General features: G+C 45.2%; 2 protein-coding genes across 5 annotated transcripts in view; one reads left to right on the plus strand and one right to left on the minus strand.

Annotated features, from left to right (window-relative positions):
- rftn1b (raftlin, lipid raft linker 1b) overlaps nt 1-8597 on the minus strand; it is a 37977-nt gene extending 29380 nt beyond the window's left edge. Inside the window, exons 1-2 of the mRNA XM_085919458.1 lie at nt 8272-8597; nt 3612-3784 (exon numbers count right to left, since the gene is read on the minus strand). Of these exons, the coding sequence (XP_085775584.1) occupies nt 3612-3759 (148 nt within the window). The 5' untranslated portion in view covers nt 3760-3784; nt 8272-8597. The remainder of the gene's footprint in view (nt 1-3611; nt 3785-8271) is intronic.
- Nucleotides 1-19351, plus strand: part of plcl2 (phospholipase C like 2) — a 60198-nt gene that overhangs the window by 35913 nt on the left and 4934 nt on the right. Inside the window, exons 1-4 of one of the 4 annotated variants that reach the window (XM_085919448.1) lie at nt 10984-11733; nt 12050-12259; nt 15488-17971; nt 18043-18246. In XM_085919448.1, the coding sequence (XP_085775574.1) occupies nt 12119-12259; nt 15488-17971; nt 18043-18246 (2829 nt within the window). In that variant the 5' untranslated portion in view covers nt 10984-11733; nt 12050-12118. Of the gene's footprint in view, nt 1-10983; nt 12260-15487; nt 17972-18042; nt 18247-19351 lie in introns of those variants that run through there. The other 3 variants (XM_085919447.1, XM_085919446.1, XM_085919449.1) reach the window with 3 other exon arrangements.

A 19351-nucleotide genomic window follows, 5' to 3' on the forward strand; every position in this document is an offset into this window, starting at 1 on the left:
TAGCAACCTGCCGGGTGGGTGGGGGAAAAAAAAAAAGTTGTTCTGCTGCTTTTCAAGGTCATGCCTGCTGATCTCGCTGAGGATCTGTGCTTGATTAGTCAGGCCTGATTGCCCATTATTCTGGCAATTAGCGCTAGAGTTTATAGCGGGGACGTGTTCACAGTACAGTCAATGCTGATACACTTACAATACGTACAATTCTCTCCAATATGATACAACTAACCCCAAGTTTGGTTCCCATTTTCGATTCCATTACGACTGTGTCCAATAATGATACGATTAGCCTCGATTATTATATGTTTGCTTCAACTGCTAAGTACAATTCACTCCAATTAGAATGTCATAAGGTTCACTCCAATTACAGTATGATTCAGCACAATTACGATTAACCCCAATTTATAATGTGATGAATTCACCTCGGTTATGATGCGATAAAATTTGCTCCGATTACAATACGGTTTTCTCCGCTTACAAATACGATCCTTTCCAATGACAATAAAATGCAATCTCCTTCAGTTGCGATACGATTCATTCCAACTACAATACGATACAGTTCACTCTAACTTGGGCAGGTGCACCAAATGAAGTGGTCAGTACGTGTCGGTGTACTTATTTCTGCCCATCAATCACATTAAAGCTAACGCGGTGGGCGGGGAGCGAGGTGAGCCGGAAAGTCTGGAGACGAAGCGGCCGTTGTGCTCCTTCCGACACTTGATTAGTCTCCATTAGCGTGTCAGGATGACAGGATGGGACAGTATGGATGGATGAAGAGGATGGAAGGTGTGTGTGTGTAGGTTATTGTGTGTGTTAGTGCATGCCTGAGCTGTTTGCTTCTTAACACAATCACTCGACCTTTGCGCTGTCTATCACTGTGTGTGTGTGTGTGTGTGTGTGTGTGTGTGTGTGTGTGTGTGTGTGTGTGTGTGTGTGTGTGTGTTGTCTTCCTCGAGGGAGCGCACGTCTGCCGCCAGATCTGAAAGCCTGCCAACCGGCGCCGCCCCGGTGGCTAAATAAGTTCACTGCATCAGCACATTTGGATTCCCACGTGCATCCGGAATGACCTTGTTACATTTATACTTCGTTTCATTAAAGACTTGACTTGTATATTCTCTGGTCGTCGGGTGAGGTGCTCACACAAAAACACACTCAGGTTCATGAAATAATTCAACATACTTTCCAAGATATTGTAAGTGTGAAATGATGTGTTACTCTTTTCTGCTCCACTCAGCAATTTTGCTTTCTGTGTTTGATTGGCAGCTGCAGACAGAAGGTTTACGTTACAAGCCATGTTAAGATTGGGTTATTTTTTGTGATTTTTTTAATTTTTTTTTCCCCCAGAATTGTGTGGAATTGAAATAATGTTCAAATCGATCCAAACTCAAATATTTGAGTTTTATCCGTAAAAAATCACTATTTATTTATTTATTAATTAATTAATTTATTTGTTTGTTTGTGCATTTTTCCCACATTATTATTATTCTAATTATTATTTTAGGCTGAGAGCGGCGTTTGCGATCACTTGTTACCTCAGTGTGACATCACGAGCACGAGAGAGAGAGCGGTGCCTCGTCAGGCTCTAAACGGCTTCCAAATGTAGCAAAATAAGCTTGGGGCTGATGAAAGGCAGCGTAAATTGAAGGAGAGCTGTAAGTAATAAAGCTTGTCATCTGCTTTTATTTCCCACCAAAACAAAAGCGTCTGATATTGGGATTGCGTCGCCACGGGGATGAACCCGTGCTTCCACGTCGTTCTTGTTGATGTTGTGACCGCCGCTGCTTCTCCAAAGCACACCAATCTAGTTTACGCTAAATGCAATTGTTGGAAATATGAGGCCACGCGAGCCCGGCCGGCCGTGTGTGTGAATTCTCCCGAATCCCCCTTCCCCCCCCCCCTTTAACTTGACACGAGCGGTCGTCATGGCGTCAGGTGAGGGACGTATAAAAAAAAAATATTGCCCCCCCCCCCTCCTTCCGTGGCTTCCTGTCTTTGCATCAGTGGCTCTCAGATGCAACTCGTCGCTGCGGGAGAGGTCAGCGGGAAAGCGTCGCGCCAGAGTGTCTTTCCGGTGTGAGATTAGCGGCGGGACGGCGGGGGAGCTACGACTTATCCCCGCGGCTCAGCGGCTGGAGAGCTTGGAATTGAATCCCCTCTCACTGAAGGCCGGCGTGACATTGAGTGGGGAATTCTTTTTCTCGTCCCCCTTTCTAGCGTCGCATCACGCTCGCCCTCAAAAATGCTGCCAAAGTTATTTATCGGAAACGATAAGGTGCGTAGCGCTCGGCTGCTTCTTTTCAGGCAGCATCAAAGGGGACGCTTCATTGGCTGTGATTGGACTGCGGCTTGGATCAATACGTGTCTATCGACTGTGGTGAAATGCAATCAGTCCGGACGAGCAGCAGAGGAGCAACGTGTCTAAATTTAACGCACACACACAAAAAGAAGCCTCCACCCAGAGGAACAAACAAGGAAGTGAACTCGGCCTTCATCTCACTTCCCGCCAAGTAGGCGGTGCCATTTTGTTTTCGTGTTTTTCTTCCCCCCCCACCCCACCCCACACTCAGTCAGCAGATACAAAAGTTTTACAGTGGAAACAATATGGTGAGTTGTCTTCAGTCGGCGGAAAAATGCCCACTCGGCATTTCCGCCTTTCCCTCTGCATTCCATTATCCCACCCACACACAAAAGTGAAAACAAAGCCTGTTTATCGCCAATAAATGCAAACATTTTACTGCGGCGCTTGCAAATGTCCATATTTTTATGATTCTAATAAAAGACAGACTATTTATTTACTCATAATTGTATATGTTTACAACATCAATTCCAAAAAACGACATAAATCAAAGCCGCAAGCAGCAATCAAACGCGCTCCGACGCTCATTTTTTGATGGTAAAGCCTCAGAATGATTTAGCCCCGCCCCAAACCAAAATGGCCGCCGCCCAGTTCAATTTCAGCAGTGACTTAGAGATTTTTCGTTGAGAGAGAATCCTTTTATGATTAATTGTATCATCACTACTGTGTCAGTAATTCAGTTTACAGCCATAATGAATACAGTATTAGCAATTAGCTCAAACTAGCATATCCAAATCAATTCATACATTGCTTCCCTCAATAACCAAGATTGTATTCCAATATATTCAGAAACCTCAAGAGATTCTGTAATTACCAACAATGTTTTGCTGCTAATATAACCAATTCATCAATCAGTTATTTTGAAAAAAGAAAAAAAGGATGAATAACAGTAGCTCGGATGTGTTGGGAGAAGAAAGTGCTTAGAGAGCAGCGGCGTAAAACTAATTAAAAGACATCAAGTCTAATTTGTTTTATCGCCCAAAAAGCCACAAGTAGATGAATTTAAACGCTAAATGCTTGTGACATTGACGGCGGCCTCGGCTAAGTAGACTCATCGCTTTGTGTGGAAGCGTCACGGAGACGAAAAGTTCCAATCTTCAAGAATCGCAGTCGTCGGTGTATATTTCAAATGGCAATCAAAAAAATGAAACCATTACCCGCTTTGTTGTTTTAAAACAAAAAAAATTGCCTTGAATGATATTTTATATATATATCAAATTGACTGAAGTATTAAAAGTGACAAAAATTTCAATTTGCTTACCGTCCTTGCCGATGAGGAAATCCAGGTAGCGGTAGGTGTAGGCCACGCCCACTTTGGTCTCCACCTGAGGTCTTTTGAGTGTGGAGTAAATCTTGCCCGGTGACTTCTCGGCCGACGTAGGCTTCATTTTACGCAGTCCGCAGCCCATGACGCCACTCGGTGTACCGCCAACACTGAAAACGCATTTAAGTTTCACCATTTTGGTTCTTTGGTTTTCGAAGTTTCCATTTTCCAAGGTTATATCCCAAAAAAATAATCACATTTTAACAAACCGCATCAAATCACAAATCATGTTTTTTTTCATTTGTCGGGTCGTCAATTCGTTAGGGCTTCCTAGTTTTTATCCTTTGGTTATCTCCCAAAGCCTCTTCACAGACTAAATATTTTTTTTGCAGAAGGTGGAGAGGGAAAAAAAACAACAACATAACCATCCAAATGATGAGCTGGCAGATTAGCCAGCTTTCCTGTAAAAACAACAATCCGCATTCTTTCAATTTCCTACCGCGCTTCCTTACAAATCTTTTACTCGTTAATAACGAAAAACAACATTGGACATTTTAATAATAGAAGAATGCAGACGCTTTGTAATACTTTTTTTTTCCTTTGACAACGTAAGTATTGTTAAACTTTTGAAGCGAGCCAGCTCATTAATTTTAATTTATGTCGGGTTCAAAGACAACCTATGAATAGAGAACGCACATTAAAACAACATTAACACGGCGCACCCCCCGCACCCCCCCACCAGTTATCAAATTCTGCAACATAATCACTGTGACTATAGCTGAAAGGTAGGCTAGCATAAAGCATTCCAAAAACGTGTCGGGAATGTAACGAGTTTGAAAGGCAGAAGAAATAAGGAAAGTGTACAAGGCGGATAAGCCTTTTTCAAATAAATCAAAAAAAATAAACACGGCTGATTTTTCACGGCTTTGCGCTTCGCATCAGAGAGCAAATAAAATGCAAACTAGCATGAAGGAGAAGGACGTCAAGTCGTAGCGTATCCCCAAAACGCCAAATTGATTCTTTGTGTAAGGAATTGATGGACGGACGTAGGCTAAGGGGAAATGATGGATAGAAGAACCGACGAATGGACACGTGGCGGCTTTTCGCTTTGAAATCTATTTAGGCCCGGTCACATGATCTTGCCCGGACACGATGAAACGACAGCACAGGACGTAGACCCCCCCCCCCCCCCACACCCCCTTAGGGGATTTGTGGGCTCGGGTGTTTGCATGCAGTGAGGAAGTGTGCACAGTTGGCGGGTGGTAGCAGGACAAAAAGAGGAAATGAGTAAACGGCGGCTTGGGCTAATGAGGTTAGCGGCAAGAATGGGGGAAAGGTGAAACTCAATCGTGGTAGAAACCGGGCGAGGCGGGACCTGACGAGCGTGAAATGAAGACGCGGGCGGAACGGCAAACAAAAGGAGCCCAGGGAGAAGATGCTGGAAATGAATTTGGGAAGGCATCGGTCGTAGGGGTAAACAGGAAGTGGCGTGGCTAACGAAACCCGCTCGCGAATCATCTCACCGCAACACGTTAAAACTTAGACCCCGTTTTCGTGTCCTTTAAAACGCTCACAACGCTTGACATTGCCGAATGACGATGCCATCGGCCGTGCGTGCGATGCGACCAATCGGAGAGGGCCTCGCACGTGCACCAATTTCAGGACGCGAGCGAGCGGCACAATGCCGACCCCAGCCAAAACCCGCCACCGCCTCCGTGCCATCTCAAGGCCCAGACACACACACACACACACGAAGGCTGCTATCGCCATGGGAACGAGCCCCTCGTCGACTGTCGGCTTCTCAGAAGAATAATAGGCAGCAATCTCTCACGGCCGCTCTCTCTCTTCTTTCATTGTCACTTTCTCTCTTTCTGGCTCTCTTCAGGACCACCACCACTTCTCTTTCCCGGGCTCCTCTCGCATGCCTTAGGCGGTCATGAGTTTGATTTTCACCGCATAATCCGTCTGCACCGGGATTTAGGGTAAAAAAAAAAAAAAGCATTTCCGTCATACGTTTGTAAACAGCCCGGAGGTAGTCGGCCGTCTGAACGCTCGCAAACACGATGGGATTCAAAGTTGGTTTGGTGAGGAAGTTTTTATTTGAAAAGTAAATTTGAGACACTTGCGGTATTTGTGACAATTGTTGACAGATCGTGCACTGTCGATAGCTGCAGCCCTAAATGAGTCGTGAATGAGTCATTTTGAATCCGTTTGAATCGTTTCTCTGAACACTAGCGATGAGGCAATCACATCATTTTAAGTGAACCACCTCGTACGTAGACGAGCTTTTTCCATATCTGGTATCGTATGTATTACATTATCGACATCGGTATCTTATCGACTCCTCTACTGTCGGCTCAAAGTTTCACATAAAGTTGCTCCACCAAGGCTCATTAATTCATAAAATAACAATAATAAACTAGCCTGGAGCGGAAGTTGTTAGGCCCTTAGGCGTTTATCGACAGGTGCGCATTACACAATCAATAAGCGCAGCAATTTTCCGACACGATCATTACAAGACGAGTCAGTGAGTGATACTCGCGTGACTATAACAACTACGTCGTATAGGCACGTTTGTCATGGGAGGAAATGAAAGAAAATGGAAAGCGAGACCTTGCAGAAGAACTTTTTGTAGTAGCAGCAGGTCTGCTTGAGATGAAAACGGCAGCGTTGTCGGACCGCCAGAACAAAACAGACAATTTAACACCGGTGGAATGGAGGAGATATGCTGTTTGCGGAAATAAAGGCTATGCTGACTGACACCTGTGTCATCGATAAACATTTTTTTTGGTCATCCATTCACTGCCAATGACGGCTATAGACGTCAAATCTGCATTTTGAAAGGTGAACGAATTTTAAATAAAGGTTAAGGTTTTGAACTAGTGTTTGAAGTCGAGGTTAGAGTGCCAGTCATGTAGCAAATTAAATTAGCTAAAGCTAAAGCAAGGTTATATTATGTTCCTCCGAAAGTTGCTAGTTTTGCGTTAACGTCGGTACCCTTTGAAAGCTTCCCGACTTCTCCTCATTTGTCTTTTAGTGAGGAGAAACCATTTGAGTCAGCAGTCAATTTACCTGAATGACATTAAACGACCCACACGGGACCTCCGAACACGCAAACATCAAGTCGTTAAAGGCAGACAATGACACACACGGCGGTAAAGAGCCAATCAAAGGAAATGTTCCTCGTACCCGCGTCACCGTCCGTGTTAATGATGTTTACAAAACGAGAGGCGTAACTCCCTGGGGGGGAGGCGCTACAGAGTCGTAAGTGTAAACATGTGCTTAGCTAGCAACTTAGCATGTGTTGTAATAGTTGGACGGCTCGATCTTCTGTTATCTTAAAAGGCCTCTGTGAAAGTTCTCAAGGATTAAGTTCCACCATGGAAAATCCAAACTCGGAGTAAACCGAGGTTTCACGCCATGTCACGCCTGACCGGCGACACAAACATCTGGAGCACAGAACGTAGTAGAAGGAAAGGAAGGAAAACAAAACTTTACGCATTTCGTAAGCATTTATCTGGCCATTAGTTCAACTTTGACCTCTTTCCTGTGGCTTGGTGGCATGACTGCAGTGTGACGCAACGCCAATCCATTCCACATTTACAATTGTGTGTGTGTGTGTGTCTATGATTGTGTGTGTGTGTCTGTGATTGTGTGTGTGTACACGCTTACTGTGTGTGTGTACCAACAGCGTAACGTTAACTCCACAGGCTAACAGCTGGAACTAATTATCTGCACTCTCACTCTCGCACAAGCACGCCGAGACACACTCACACACACACACACACACACACACACACACACACACACACACACACACACACACACACACACACACACACACACACACACGCCTTTTCCTCTCTCATGCCCCCAAACTTCCTCCTCACTGACATCCCTCAGCTTGTTTTTCCTATTTAACCTGCCATCACTTACCGAAACTCACATTGCAATAGTATGACCATATATGGGAGTATGTCTGGACAATACAATGATTGCGCAATACCTGGAAGCACCACTTATTTACCAGTTGCAATTTTGTCGAATTTTTATTTGGTCTGTATCGATGAGTCAGGAATTATCAAGACTAACAACGATGACTCAGGAAGCTGCAGAAATAAGAGGGGTTTTTTTTGCAGACTATAAGTTTATAAATGCTTGTAGAACTAGAATGGAACATGATTTTAATATAATCATGAGTTGTTTTGTTTTTTTCTTCTTTTACTCTTCACATGCAGAGAACAGCCAGCAGGGGGGCAGCACTGTCTCATTTGCCTACCCTGACCACAAGTTCCTGCTGTCACTGTCAGTGACATATAGGAAAGTAGTAATTAGCGTCAGTCACTCCAGCTTCTTCGCACCTTGTGCCCATTTTATAGAAAGCCTTTTATCTTCAGATGTAATATAAGATAAGTTTGAAAAGCCACGTTTAAGCTATTCATATATATATATAATATCGTCTGTTTTTGGCCGATCTAGGTGTACCCGACACGCGTTGGCACCAAAACTCACGTGACGTCAGCGCAGGCACGCGTGCACCAAACTTGTACTCACCGGTGACGGCCGACAAACTGTCAACTTTACAATCAGCGCGTAAAACGCACATTCGCAATTTCATCATTAAACATCCAAATTAGGTGGAAATGAGCAAACTTACCTCTCGCTGTGGAGTAAAGTAGAGTCAGCGTCACGCGGAGCGAAGCATCCCACGCGTGGATGAAGGTTGGTTAAGGCGGTTTTGGTTCCGAGCTCTCCTATGTGGCTGAACGCAGTACTCCAGAAGCGGCCGTCAAGACTCTTCAAGTCCCCCGCTTGATGCGTGCGGATGTTCTGCCAGCTCAGGGAAACCACATCCTGTCACATTATTCACCACCTCCTCCTCCTTCTTATGTTCTTCTCCGTGCTCGTTTGTCTGCGCGTTCACGTGATCGTCTGGATGCGAGTGTTGTGACCCGGCAGCTTCGAGTCGACGTCTGCCGCGCAGCTTCCACTCGACTGCTTGAAGAATCCATCTGAGGAGACGCGAGGGGAGGGGATGGAATTGGGGAGGGGTGGGGGGGGGGGGGGTCACTGGGAAATACCAGAGTCGAGGGAGGACAGGGGGGCTGGATGTTTTTGACTCAAGTCAGACCTGTGATGGGATTTTACTAGCAACAACATTTAGGGCCAAAATATTCCTTTTATTCCAGTCACACTTATTACAATTGGACTGATGACCTCTCTCCCTTCCTTCCATTCTTAAATGAGCTAATTTGAACGATATACGTTCTTGTTGACATTCTAGGTCAGTTGCAGATGTGGAGTCACACTTTTTAAAATGTTTCACAACGCACTGATTAACTTTGTACATTTATGTGACTGTAAATCTTCAAACGCACTATCCAAAGGCAAATAGTCTTTCTTTATTGCTTTATTTTTTTTTATTTTTGACATATAGCTACAAAAGATAAATGGTTAGCTCGCTATCTTGAATTAATAGCCGCAATAAGGATAAATAACCACTTTATATATTTAAACTGTGGTTTCCACGGCAACTTCATTAGGAGCACATTTGAATGACATCTAATGCCAAAGCTGTAGCAAAAATATTTCTTTTACAATGAAGTAATTGTCACATTATGGTGATTTGCTTAACGTGGAGGTAATTTGTTTTTGATTCTAGTTTGGTTTAAAGCGCGTCAATTCCCTCCCGCGAACAGGAATCGGGCGTCGCTGTTTTGTAGCGAGGTAGCAGCACCCTCTAGTGGCCAATGTGAGAAAATGAGCCTCATGGAAACCTGTCTTTTTTTTTTTTTTTTACCCCAAATAAATATTAAAGTCGGCTTTAGTCATATTTCCTCATCACTTGTTTTCATTTATCCACTAAAACATATATACGCGATAATATTTGTATTGTACGTATTATTGTATTGCATGGTGAAATTTGCAAAGTCCGGTTTCCTAATCTGTCAATTTTGACGAGACCTGTCTTTGGTCCTAAAATTCCTAATAGATGGCCTTCCAACAACTATATTAAGGAACTGAAAAATGGAATAGTTGCCTTCCTTAGACACTATAAAGGATACTTTTTGTTTGAATACATACTACAGCTAGAATGGAACATGTCAGGCATCACATTGTAATTTTCTCCACCCACCTTGCATACAAAAGATATTTCCCTTTTTTCCACCCTCACCCACACATTATTTTCACCTTCCTCGCTCGGTGCATTAGGTTGTAGGGTTTCCATGCGACAGCTGATGATTACTTGAATGCCGCTATTACTTCAAATCTCTCGATCTTGTTTTTTCTCATTAAAAGCAACTCTGGAAGGGCTTTGAATCACACCATGCAAACCTCGTATTGTCTTCTCGTGGTGTCTGCAAGATTAGTTATTGATCTGATTGTGATTACAGTGAGCCAGCCGCAGCTATATTGGAGTTCAACATGCTGGGCAGCGCTGGAGGTCTACTGTAAAAGGTACACTGTAATTAGGAGAGAGAAGAAGAGGCAGAGATGGAACATGAAGCTCCTCTTACAAAGGTTTATAATCGCCCATAGGTGTAACTAGGTGATGGAAAAGCACAGTGAGGAAACAGTCAAGATGCTTATTGTGTCTCAAGAGAATAAAAAGCTGCTCTTGCACAAAGCCTCTTTTTCACATTGTCAGCTTGTTAAAATGAAATTATATTAAAAAAAAAAAAATGACTTGGCGCTCAACATTTCAATAGATGAGAGCTATGAATTATTCCCACAGATTATTCCCACCTGGTCTTGTTTACATTTTAATAGAGACGAATGCAAGGCGGATATGTTTAAAATGATGATTTAGTGTTAGGAACATCTGCAACCACTTCATCATCATCACAATGGAACATCCAAATGGAGCACTTCAAAAAGTGGTACAATTTGGTGGTCAAGAGACAGAAAAAAAATAAAACAGTGTGTGAGGCTGTCAAAAAAAAAATCTAGTGATGGCAACTGGACTCTGGAATACAGTATTTCTCTCATTTTTTTATTCAATCAAAGAAAGTTTTCCATTTTCCAATTCATGAATTCAGTGAATAATCACCGTAATTAATGAAAACATTGATATTCAAAATGTGCGAATAACATGACATATCCTGAGAAGAAATCATTTTTGTCGTAAAGCGTTGCCTTTTAATCAAATGTATGTCCATTGACGTCACTAATCTTTGTTGACCGACAGATGGCACTGTTGTCTAAACCCTCAATTGTGTCCCCCCCTCACGCTGCCTCTGCATGTGGAGATTCCTTCCATACAGTACAGTATTTGTTTTGCTGGATGTAAACCAGTGGCCTATGCATAAATGTATGAAGTCATGCAGAGTAATATCATGTCGTCTGATTAGATGGTTTATGTGCTCTGTTCTTCATTGTCTTCATCATTGCGTTGTGATGAGACGAGAAAGTTCTTTGCAATCTCATCGCTGATTGGTTGGCTTACATTGCAATGCATCTCGTATGTTGATGTTATTTTGTCCCACTCTCTTAAATAAGTGGGATTTTTCTCCTTCACAAAACGACAACATCAATTTGTGAACTGATGCAGGTGTCATTTTTTTTTTCCATGAGCAACAACATCTACGTGATGTCAAAGAAGTAATTAAGTTTCTATAAGACATTTGATGGTTGAAGCGCAGTGTGTGTCATGCATTGAATGAAAACAGTCAAATAGGTTTGCTCTTATTTGCTGCACTTAAAAACAACAACAATAATAATCACAATGAGCTTTTTTTGATTGACAGCACATTTTTGTTGTTGCCGACCGGCGCGCGTTCACGAGACGACACAAGTTGCTGGCGCGTGGACGAATCAATTGTGGTAGTTGCGGTTCAAACGTTCAACGGCTGCTGCTTTGCACATTTCCGGGATACGGAATCCAGGGAAGCCCCCAAAGGTGGTGGTGGTGGTGGTCTCCCTTGACTTTTTTGAAAGGAGATTCTTTTCAAACGCCCAAAGTTGTCAAGTTGGCTAACTCTCATAGCTGGCTGGCTAGGTAGCTGGCTAGGTAGCTAAGCGGCGCTCAGTAGCCGGAGCAGCTGTTAACGCGCAGCCGCCGCCGCTCCCCCCCTCAAATGGAGAACTACCCCGCCACCGATGAACTGGAGATCCCCCGGTGAGTCGAACGGCGGCGGTTTTGCCATTTGAAAGACAAGCGTCTGCCTTGCCATTTGTCTAAAACGCTCGCTCCCATTTCGATCCAATGTCACGGTGTCGTGTACCGACACCACCAGTGGTTCCGCCGCCGTCTCCCCGCGCACACGCCTTCCCTGCTAGCCGCGCGGCACCTCCGAGCACCCGGCTGCGGATGATCGAGAAGCAGCGGCAGCAGAAACACCTCGCGCGGATGTTCCTAACCAGGAAATTGGATTAAATCCGAATCAGGAGGGTTTTTTTTTTTTCGGAACTGTGTGTGTGCGTCTATGGCGGAGTTCGAAGAGGACGGCGTCAGCCTCTTGGATCACGCGGGGGCCGAGGTGGGCGTGCAAGCCGATGTGAAGATGCCCGGCGAGGGCTCGGTGTCGAACGGCGACTGTGGCATGTGTGAAGACAACATGGTCGACCAAGGTAGTGACAGCGTGGAAGCCTCCGTCGAGCCCGACAACAAGGCAGACATGCCCCGTCGGAGCAGTATCATCAAGGTGAGTAGAAATATGGAAGTCAGAGCTCATTCAAACATATATTCATTATTTCCACTGGCCACTTTTCAATACACACTCTGGTACACAAAATGGGTTATTTACAGCAGTACATTGTGTACTTTGATTATTTTTTTGCAAACATCAGTCATTTCAGATTGCCAAATAGGGAGCAAAGATGATGACAGCGTGAAGGAGTGGAGCCTTCCGCGTGTCGTAACCCCATGCAGACGTTTCCCATCAGCTAATGCTAAATTTGATACCACAAGACTCAGCATTAAAAAAAACAAAAAAAACCGTGATGTACAAATGAATTTTTAGCAGTTTTGGACCATGCATTTATCTTATCCCTCCAGTGGGGACCCAACTTAATCCATTCCTTAGTAAAAACCACAATATGGTTGCTAATCAATACTGCCCACAACAGCATTAACATCAGTATTTATCAAATGACATCATGAAAACCAAAATCATATACATCATGCTCTGGAGGGATTCCAAATATTTTCTGCAGATTCCTCCAGGCATGATTGATGTTGCCTGTTTACAGAAGACAAAAAAAAAAAAAAGATGCCATGCAAGGAGGAATAGAGAATATAAACACAGTTGACGTTACATGGATCAGCACTACTGTCTAAAAGAGAAAGGAGTGGTAGTTAAAAAAATAACATTGTGGCATCCGGTCCAGTAGTTTCCACGTGTGGCATTGTCGCCGCCATTCTTTGAAACACTGTTTTTCTATTTTTCTCACCCAGCATATTCACAATGCTCAGTGGCCTGAAAATCAAAACAAGAGTCCCGTAATCACACGACACCATCGAGCACCCCTGTGAATCAGCGCGGAAGATAATTCATATGCACTGTCAAACACTTTTCAAATCCTAGCTTGCTTTTGGCTTTTCCAACGCCGATGGAGAAACATCACGAGTCACTTATTGTTCATTATTTCCCTGGTGTTTAAAAAAAAAAAAAAAAGTACTCCTTATAAATTGGTGGCTAAATTTGTTGGATGTCATTTTGGGTACACAGTGTTCACTTTTTGTCTTTTCTGGAAGGCATCAGTGTCCCAATATTTACCATGCTAATTGCTATGGTCCGCACCAAACCAAACACCGCGGGACATAGCGCTTGTTTTCCTTGTAACTGCAGCAAACCAGTCAGTCTTGAATCACCCTCATTTTGCATTGTGTGCTCGGCAGCTGTCAAGTCACTTTAGCCTCCGGCTATTTAAAATAAACATCATCTTCTCATTGATCCCAGCGTTAAAGGAACAAATGGACGCATTGGCATTTTTTTTTTTTTTTTTTTTTTCCTGCTCTCCACGGTAGCCTTTTGTTTCCACCTTTCTTCTTTTTGAACAATTTTAGACAGTAGAATGGCAGTTAAACTATGGATTTTTATTTGGTCTGTTTTCAAGACTGTTCAACAACCAGCGCTAAATGTTTACCGGCCCCGTGGCGTATTTACACTTTGCGATGAAAAAACAGAACTGGTCCATCTGGCTGCTGGCGTTAAGCAGTTGCAAATGAGCAGGTGTCTTGTGACAGTGATGATGGCCTCCTTTGCGTTTCTCATTTCAGCTCACGCGACTTGAAATGTATTTATCCTTTTCACTAAATTTAAAAGACACCCTATAAAGTGTGGCATTAATTGCCTCGCTATAGAAGAAAGAGTAGCTTTGTTAGCATCAGCGGCTAGCCTGTACGTTTATGACGCGCGGTTAGCTAGCTAGCTATGTCTAAAGCCCTCAAAACAATATAAAAACGCTCTAAAGTGTCAGTGAAGATGTTTTTATTTTATTTTTAATTTATTTTTGTTGTATTTAAAAAAAAAAAAAAAAATTAAAACTTTTTGACAGCCAGTGTGCGTCAGCGTTACTTCTCTGCGGCGTGGCAAATGTAACAGCTTTTTCTTGAGAGGAATTTTAACGCCGTTATTTCTTTCCCTTTTTTGTTTATCATGGGAAATATATCATCACCGCTAGCTCCCCTCTGATTCGGTAGTGCCCCCCTCTTGTCCATTCATGCCGATGCTGTGGAAAGACATCCACATTGAGCATTCATAAGCCAGTCACACAACCGACTCTTGTCTCATCTCATGTGACAGTCACGTCTGGGCTCCGAGAAGACACAGGTGTTTTGTTTATTCCGCACAAGACACCGTGTGTTTTTTTTTCAATTGATTTCCAAGCCTCGAGAAAGCCTCTCGGCCGACCCCAGGTGGCTGGCACGTCGGAGAAATTCTTCCAGCCGTTGCCGATGTGTGCACATTGCTTATTCTTGCGTCAGATGAAGTGTAACAGAGTTACACAAGTGTCGCTCGCCTCACCCTCCCGTTTCCTGGATTGCTCAAATGGCCCCCGGTCTTAAAAAAAAAAAAAAGATTGCTTTAGAAATTAAAGGGAAAGGATTCCTTAGATAGAGCAAATGGGTGAGACGGGAGAGAAAAAATACTTGTGACCTAAGGAAGCGGAGGTTAATCTACAGGAAGTAGACACGAACCATTAGCACACCGCTGCTTTGACTCGTAAGGATTATGTCTGCTCATGCATTCATACGCATTTGCCAGTTTGTGTTAAGTTTTCGTGACTTGAAACACACAAATGGGAATGAGCTGAAAAAAAAAAAGCTGACTGCAGCAAAATGCAGTTTTAACACGGGAACATTTCAGTCATGATGTTAACTGGAGTTTTTACGGGCACCATTATTTCCTCACATGACGTCTGACTTTCTGAACTCCATAAAAGTTTGCCCTCACGTTGAACTTGCTGCTGCTGCAGCGACGATAGGGAAATAAAAAAAAAAAAAAAAAAAGTTCACTAAAAATGTCAACACTGCCTGGAGACTTTGAGTCGATTCGTGTAGGCAACTTTTTCTCTCCGGAAGGGAACTTCCCGGTAATGCACACTGACAGGTACTTGTGGTCCACAGCTGAAGTCGGAAGCCCAAAATATGTTCACAGTTCAGGAGGCGACTAAGCTGTCGGCGCTTTTGAATGGGATTTCATGCTTTAAAGGAGACATGTCATGATTATTTTTTTTTTTTTTTTCACACAATTTTGAAAAATTCCTAGGTGAGCTAATATAATGGGGAAAGTGTGCTTTATTTATATTATTTTATTTATTTATTCATTTTCTTTAACCCTATTTTTCATCTCGCTGAAATTGGCCATTTTTTGCCGCGCCGGTCCGATCTGATGCCAGGGAGCTCATTCTTTTGCTTAACTTCCCAGGATTCGTCGAGACAGCGTAAGGAGAGGAAGAAGACGGTGTCGTTCAGCAGCATGCCCACCGAGAAGAAGATGAGCAGCGCCAGCGACTGCATCACCGCCATGGTGGAAGGCTCCGAGCTTAAGAAGGTGCGCTCCAACTCGCGCGTCTACCACCGCTACTTCCTGCTGGACGCCGACATGCAGTCCCTGCGCTGGGAGCCCTCCAAGAAGGAGTCGGACAAGGCCAAAATCGACGTCAAATCCATCAAGGAGGTTCGCACGGGGAAGAACACGGACACTTTTCGAACCAACGGAACTTACGACCAGATCTCGGAGGACTGCGCCTTCTCGGTTATCTTTGGCGAGAACTACGAGTCGCTGGACTTGGTGGCCAATACCGCGGACGTAGCCAACACCTGGATTACCGGGCTGAGGTATCTGATCTCCTATGGGAAGCATACGCTGAACATGATCGAGAGCACTCAGAATAACATGCGTTCGTCGTGGCTGGGTGAACTTTTCAGCGAAGCCCGCGGCGACAACAGTCAACAAATAACAATTTGCGCTGCTGTGCAGCTGGTTAAAAAGTTGAACCCGGGACTTAAAAATGTGAAAATCGAGCTCAAGTTCAAAGAGCTCCACAAAGTCAAGGACAAGGCGGGCTCTCAGGTGACGAGAGACGAGTTCATCGAGGTCTTCCACGACCTCTGCACCAGGCCGGAAATCTATTTTCTCTTTGTCCAGTTCTCCAGCAACAAGGAGTTTTTGGACACCAAGGATTTGATGATTTTCCTGGAGGCGGAGCAAGGCATGGCGCAAGTCAGCGAGGACACCAGCGCCGAGGTCATTCAGAAGTACGAGCCATCCAAAGAGGGTCGGCTCAGAGGCTGGCTCTCTTTGGACGGCTTCACTAATTACCTTCTGTCGCCCGAGTGCCACATATTCGACCCGGAGCACAAAACGGTGTGCCAAGACATGAAGCAACCCTTGTCCCACTACTACATCAACGCATCTCACAACACGTACCTGATAGAAGATCAGTTCAGGGGTCCTTCCGACGTGACGGGTTACATCCGAGCCCTGAAAATGGGTTGTCGCAGCGTGGAGCTGGACGTCTGGGACGGACCCGAGAACGAGCCGGTCATTTACACGGGTCACACCATGACCTCGCAGATTGTCTTTCGCAGCGTCATCGACGTGGTCAACAAGTACGCCTTTGTGGCGTCGGAGTTCCCGCTGATCCTGTGTTTGGAGAACCACTGCTCTTTGATGCAGCAGAAGGTCATGTTTCAGCACCTGAAGAAGATCCTGGGGGATAAGCTCAGCTTGGATCCCCCTAAACCCGACGACTGCTACCTCCCGTCCCCCGCCGATCTGAAGGGGAAGATCTTGCTGAAGGGCAAGAAACTCGGAACTAACTGCACCGCCACCGAGGGCGAGGTGACGGACGAGGACGAGGGCGCCGAGATGTCGCAGAGAATGAGCATCGACACGCCGGAACAACAGACGCTCGCGCTCAAGAAGTTCCAGCTGTCAAAGGACCTCTCCGACCTGGTCACCTTGTGCAAGTCGATGGAGTTCAAGGACTTTCCGACGTCCTTCCAAGGCCAGAAGCATTGGGAGCTCTGCTCCTTCAACGAGGTCTTCGCCGGCCGCTGCGCCAGCGACTTTCCCGGGGACTTTGTCAACTACAACAAGAAGTTCCTGGCCCGGGTTTACCCGAGTCCCATGCGGATCGACTCCAGCAACATGAACCCGCAGGACTTCTGGAAGTGCGGTTGCCAGATCGTGGCAATGAACTACCAGACTCCGGGTCTGATGATGGACCTGAACATCGGCTGGTTCCGCCAGAACGGGAACTGCGGCTACGTCCTGCGGCCGGCCATTATGCGTGAGCAGGTGTCCTATTTCAGTGCCAACACAAAAGATTCCGTGCCTGGCGTCTCGCCGCAACTGTTGCACATTAAGATCATCAGCGGGCAGAACTTCCCCAAACCCAAAGGCTCGGGCGCCAAAGGGGACGTGGTGGACCCGTACGTTTACGTGGAGATCCACGGCATCCCCGCCGACTGCGCCGAGCAAAGGACTAAGACGGTCAACCAGAACGGGGACAACCCGCTCTTTGACGAGAGCTTCGAGTTTCAGATCAACCTGCCCGAGCTGGCCATGGTCCGCTTCGTGGTGCTGGACGACGACTACATCGGCGACGAGTTCATCGGCCAGTACACCATCCCCTTCGAGTGCCTGCAAGCGGGTTTCCGCCACATCCCGCTGCAGTCGCTGACGGGCGAGGTCTTGCTGCACACCTTGCTCTTCGTCCACGTGGCCATCACCAACCGGAGGGGAGGCGGCAAGCCCCACAAGAGAGGCCTGTCGGTGCGCAAGGCCAAGAAGAACCGGGAGTACGCCAGCATGAGGGTGCTGCTCATCAAGGCGCTGGACGACGTCTTCAAGACGGCCGCTCCGCCGCTAAGGGAGGCCACGGACCTCCGAGAAAACATGCAGGTCTGATTTTGTCGAGTCCACTCCTCAAGGTGACACCAAAGTCATGTTTTTTTTAAAAATTCTTTTTGCAGAACGCCGTGGTGTCCTTTAAAGAACTGTGCGGCCTTTCGGCGGTGGCTAATCTCAAGCAGTGCATCCTGGCGCTCTCCCCTCGACTCAGCGCGCAGGACAGTGGCCCCCTTCTACTCTTCAACCTGGCTGACCACTATCCAGTCATGGAGCCTCAGGGTTTGCTACCAGAGGTCCTCAAAAAGGTGGTCATCACTTATGACCTGGTGAGTCCAGTAGAAGATGTTTTTGAAAGAATGACCTTTTATTAGCTAGCAAAGAGCATTGTAGGAAATGGACGGACATGAATGCATTTGTGATTTTGTCTTTGTCCCGCCACCGGCATGGAAAAAAAAAAATCAGCGTCAGCAGCGTTCACATCAATAGCTTGATTTTTTTGCGGGGACACGCGGCCTTGGCAAGCTAATAGCGCAGCCGCTGCTGTTAAGTAATAAAATCAATACCCGTGCGTTATGCAACACACTCGGCTTCCCCCGTCTCTCCCCCCCCCCCCCCCCCTTCTTTTTTTATTTATTTATTTTTTTTTTTAAATCAATTTTTTTTTATTTTGTTACGCACGGCTGAATCCCTTCCAGAGCCTCTTGGCACATTAGACGAGCGGATGTTGTTGTCAGTCGTCGCCGCTGAATAATTTAGCAGCTAATCAAATGCGCAGCACGGGCACGCCGCGCCTGTTTAGCTTTTTTATTTGTTATTACGTAACACGCGCTTGTTAAGGTGACCCTCGCCGAGGTAATTGCTTGTGACGGAAAGAGGACAATTGAGTTCAGGGGAGAAGAGAGTCAGGTATTTGCTCAGCACAGTCACCAACCTCATGAAAACTAAGAGCGCTGTAAATAATGTGGGGGATCATTAGGACACACTGGGCTGTGTGTGACGGGCCCACCGTGGGGACGGACTGTTCTGCTTCCTAATTGGCGGGAAGAGAATATGGGTCTGACCCCAGAGTTCTCTATAAAAAGAAGTCTTTTATGGGGAACAAAAGCTGCAAAGGGGAATGCAAATGAGTTTGCGGATGGATATATGCACCTCGAAAGTCATATAGTGAATAAAATGAGTAGTTTAAATTAATTAATTAAAAGTTGATACATTTTTATTAATTGAAATGAAATTTAATGAATTTAATTTGTGTATATTTTTTGTCAGTAAACAAGGTCAGTGAATATTATGTTTTGAGCAGATAATTGATTTTCACACTTTGGAAAAAAAAAAAAGCACCTGCAGGATTGGCTGTGGCAAGATAAGCAGACACTTCCCGAACCACTTGGAGCAAAAAAAAAAAGGGGCCCTGTATTTTGTCTGGGTGGAAGA

Source organism: Syngnathus leptorhynchus, chromosome 8 (assembly GCF_054491065.1).
Source record: "Syngnathus leptorhynchus isolate UIUO chromosome 8, UIUO_Slep, whole genome shotgun sequence".
Lineage (NCBI taxonomy): Eukaryota > Metazoa > Chordata > Actinopteri > Syngnathiformes > Syngnathidae > Syngnathus > Syngnathus leptorhynchus.